The 3,999-nt window shown below is 38.5% G+C and overlaps 1 protein-coding gene across 1 annotated transcript; it reads right to left on the reverse strand.

Moving 5' to 3' along the window:
• Positions 1 to 1,194: 1,194 nt before the first annotated feature.
• Positions 1,195 to 2,128, reverse strand: LOC309872926 (olfactory receptor 5G3-like; the record flags this gene model as incomplete). The annotated part of the gene is given in 2 exon segments (XM_082747895.1): positions 1,195 to 1,212; positions 1,214 to 2,128. Coding segments are annotated over 2 exon segments (933 nt in total).
• Between the last annotated feature and the right edge of the window lie 1,871 nt (positions 2,129 to 3,999).

Genomic DNA, 3,999 nt, shown 5'->3' on the forward strand with positions numbered 1-3,999 from the left:
ATCAAGCAACAGCTCAAATGTGCATGAATAAAACCTCTCCTTTCTCACCTCAACATCACTCCTGTTGAAGTAATCAACATCTAAACTTGTTGTGCATCCTTTATAAGGTCCTTCCAGTGTTCACTTGCACCTGCACACACATGCACATTTTATTATATGGCATCGGCCCTTGTTCTTGATCAGAGCTACACTTTGGTCTTCCACCTGATTTTTTTTTTTTCACCTAACAGTGACTGCATACAATCTCCAGGTCAGTCCACGATTACCTGGTCTTTTCATTTACTGTGCATTTCACATCCACACACACAAAATTGACTTTTCTTATAATGGTGGATATACAGACCATTTATTTTATTTTAGTTTCCATACAAAGTGCTGAAATATGTGTAATCTTATTCATTGGCATTTATATTTTGGTCAGCTAAAGATTTCTAAAGGAGGGATTTCTAGGTCAGATGCCATAAAAATTTATCATTTTATATGGGAACTACCAGGTTCTTTGTGAAATGGAGTATTCACACTATTAGCAGGAAGTAAGAGTGGACACAGCCATATAGGAACTTCATCTTCACAGGAAACTAACAATGTTCTCTCTATATTGAAAGGCACTGCATTGCCTTTAATTTCCTTTCATTTTCTTGACTTCATCATAGTGAACTTTTTTTTCTCACACAATCTTGTTATGTGGATACCCATTTATGTGAATTGCTTGTTCATTTGTTTGCCCTTTTATCTATTATATTTTTCTTTGAATTTTAGACTGTTCCTTCATTATCAGAGATACAACTTCATTGTTTGGAAATGTGTGCAAACATTTTCTCTTGTTTTATTATTTCCTTGTAATATTATTTGTGGTACCCTGAATTTTTTATTACAAGTTTTGGTTTTCTTGTCTGGATTAAATAGTATTCAAACATCCATGACTGCACAAACGGTCACCTAAGTTTTCTTCCAGTATAATTTCACATTTATATTCTCAATAAATCTCTATATTATTATGAAACTCTTGTCATGTCACAAACAAGATGGGATGGAAAAATATTTAGGAACTACTCCACTTTTCAAATCATCTGTGAGCTGGCAGAGCACGGATTCACATGCACCTTCTAACTTCCACTTCAGTGATTGCTTTCTTGTACAGTCTGTACCAACATCTACGGTACAACACAACAGAGTTCTATTTTACCAAGACCACTAGAGAATTTTTCCTTTCCAACTTCCTCCTGAATGCATTTTTCACCTCCTTGTTCCTCAGACTATAAATGAGGGGGTTCAACATGGGGATTACCACAGTATAAAATAGAGAAATCACTTTATTGATATCCAGGGAGGAAGTTGAGCCAGGCAGAACATAGATAAATAAAAGAGTCCCATACAGGATGGAGACGACTGCCATGTGAGAAGAGCAAGTGGAGAAAGCTTTCTGCCTCCCATCAGCAGTCTGGATCTTCAAGATGGCCACCAGGATGCAAACATAGGAGACCATGATGATCAGGCCACTGAGTATGACAATAGCTCCAGCCAAGATGAAGAGCACTAATTTATTGATCCATGTGTCTGCACATGCTAGAGACAGCAGTGGAGAAATGTCACAGAAGAAGTGATTGATGATATTTAGACCACAGAAGGGTAAGCGAAAAGTGAGAATTGTGTGGGTCATTGTGTTTATAAGAGCCATGGCGTAAGGCCCTGCCACCAGCTGCACACAGACTCTCTGGGACATGATGAGTGTGTACAGCAAGGGCTTACAGATGGCCATGTACCGGTCATATGCCATGGAAGCCAGGAGGAAACATTCAGATACCACAAAGAAACCAGAGAACCACATCTGTGCAGCACAACCCACAAAAGAGATGTGTTTTTTCTCCACAAAGATATCACACAGCATCTTGGGGGCAATGGAAGAAGAAGAACAAATATCTACAAAGGACAAGTGGCTGAGAAAAAAGTACATAGGAGTGTGGAGTCTTGCATCAGTCCATATGAGAATGATCATGCCTACGTTACCCCCCAGGGTGACAAGATAGACAAAGAGAAGCATGACAAAGAGGACAATCTGATGATGGAGGTGATCTGTGAGGCCCAAGAAAAGAAATTCAGTCACTTCTGTCTGGTTCTTATCTTCCATTGGTCAGTTGTAATCTGTTACAAGAAGGAAAAACTATTTTTATAATTTAAAAAATCCATCACTAGCACTTAGAAATAATATTTTATACAAATGATAGCTTATCCTAAGCAGGTCTATAACAGGCAATTATTGAATTATTGTTGAACTGGAAGACAGGATGTCCATGTACTAGGTCTAGGAGTTGTGCATAGATACTGTGTAAACTTGGACAATTCACCCCCGATCTCTTTGGATTCAGTACTCTCTCCCAGAGAAAGAGGAGTCCAACTACATTGTCGAAACCTCCCTCAAGGTGTATTTGAAATGAGGATTAGTCTCCACATTTCATTTTACTGTGTTATGGGATAATAAAACTCACTAAAGAATACTTTTACTGGAAGTAAAATCACACCAATGTGATATTCAGATCCTTACAGCAGACATTTGGGAAAGACTAAGCAAGCGAGTTCCTGTTCTCACTGAAGGATCAGTACCATTCTAATATTATTAAGACGCAATTTTTAGATGTGTTTATCAGTCTACTCTCTACTTGCATTGATAACAGGTTGTGGAAAGGATAATGCACACAATTAGTAAAGCAGTTACTGATATAAAAGAATATGATGCCATAGAAGAAATGGAGAGGTCTTATGTGTAAGAACAAGTGATCTGCCAAATTTTGGACAGCAAAATGGAAATGCCATGACAGTTACACAAAAAATTAAGCATCTATTTGCACCAAAATAACATATTATTATTTTACGTGATTCCCTATACATTATATAAACTTCTTTTAAGACACTTATCCTGGGACGCCTGGGTGGCTTAGTGGGTTAAATCCTCTGCCTTCAGCTCAGGTCATGATCCCAGGGTCCTGGGATCGAGCCCCACATCGGGCTCTCTGCTCAGCGGGGGGGCCTGCTTACTCCTCTCTCTCTGTCTCTGTCTACTTCTCTGCCTACTTGTGATCTCTGTCTGTCAAATAAATAAATAAAATCTAAAAAAAAAAGACATTTATGCTGACATCTGCCAGACAATGTCAATTATAGTAATGAGTAAAATATCAAATGGGGAATGATTTGTGCAAGGAGCACCATGCAGAAAATACTATTTTTTATCTCATTAGTTCAGGAAGAAGAAATCAAATGGTTTCCAAAGAGACAATCACTATGTAGGAAAATTTGTATGAGAAGTCTGGTTTTGGGGTGCCTGGGTGGCTCAGTCATTAAGTGTCTGCCTTTGGCTCAGGCCATGATCCCGGGTCCTGAGATCCAGTCCTGCATCAGGTTCCCTGCTCAGCAGGAAGCCTGCTTCTCCCTCTCCTACTCCCCTAGCTAGTGTTCCCTCTCTCACTGTCTCTCTCTCTGTCAAATAAATAAATAAATCTTTAAAAAAAAAAAAAAAAAGAAAGAAAGAAAAATCTGGTTTTTTAAAATTTTTTAATTTATTTTCAGTGTAACAGTATTCATTGTTTTTGCTCCACACCCAGTGCTCCATGCAATCCATGCCCTCTCTAATACCCACCACCTTGTTCCCCCAACCTCCCCCCCCGCCCCTTCAAAACCCTCAGATTGTTTTTCAGAGTCCATAGTCTCTCATGGTTCACCTCCCCTTCCAATTTCCCCCAACTCCCTTCTCCTCTCTAACTCCCCATGTCCTCCATGCTATTTGTTATGCTCCACAAATAAGTGAAACCATATGATAATTGACTCTCTCTGCTTGACTTAAGTCACATTTACTATTACTTCAACTAATGCCCTCTAAATAAAATAAAAGCAAAATACTACTCATATTGTACAATAATTACATATGAAACTTGATATAGAATATAAATAGTGACTGTACCCATTCAACTTGATTCTTTTATCACTGTCATAATTATTTGCTCAATA

Source organism: Mustela nivalis (assembly GCF_964662115.1).
Source record: "Mustela nivalis genome assembly, chromosome: 9".
NCBI lineage: Eukaryota > Metazoa > Chordata > Mammalia > Carnivora > Mustelidae > Mustela > Mustela nivalis.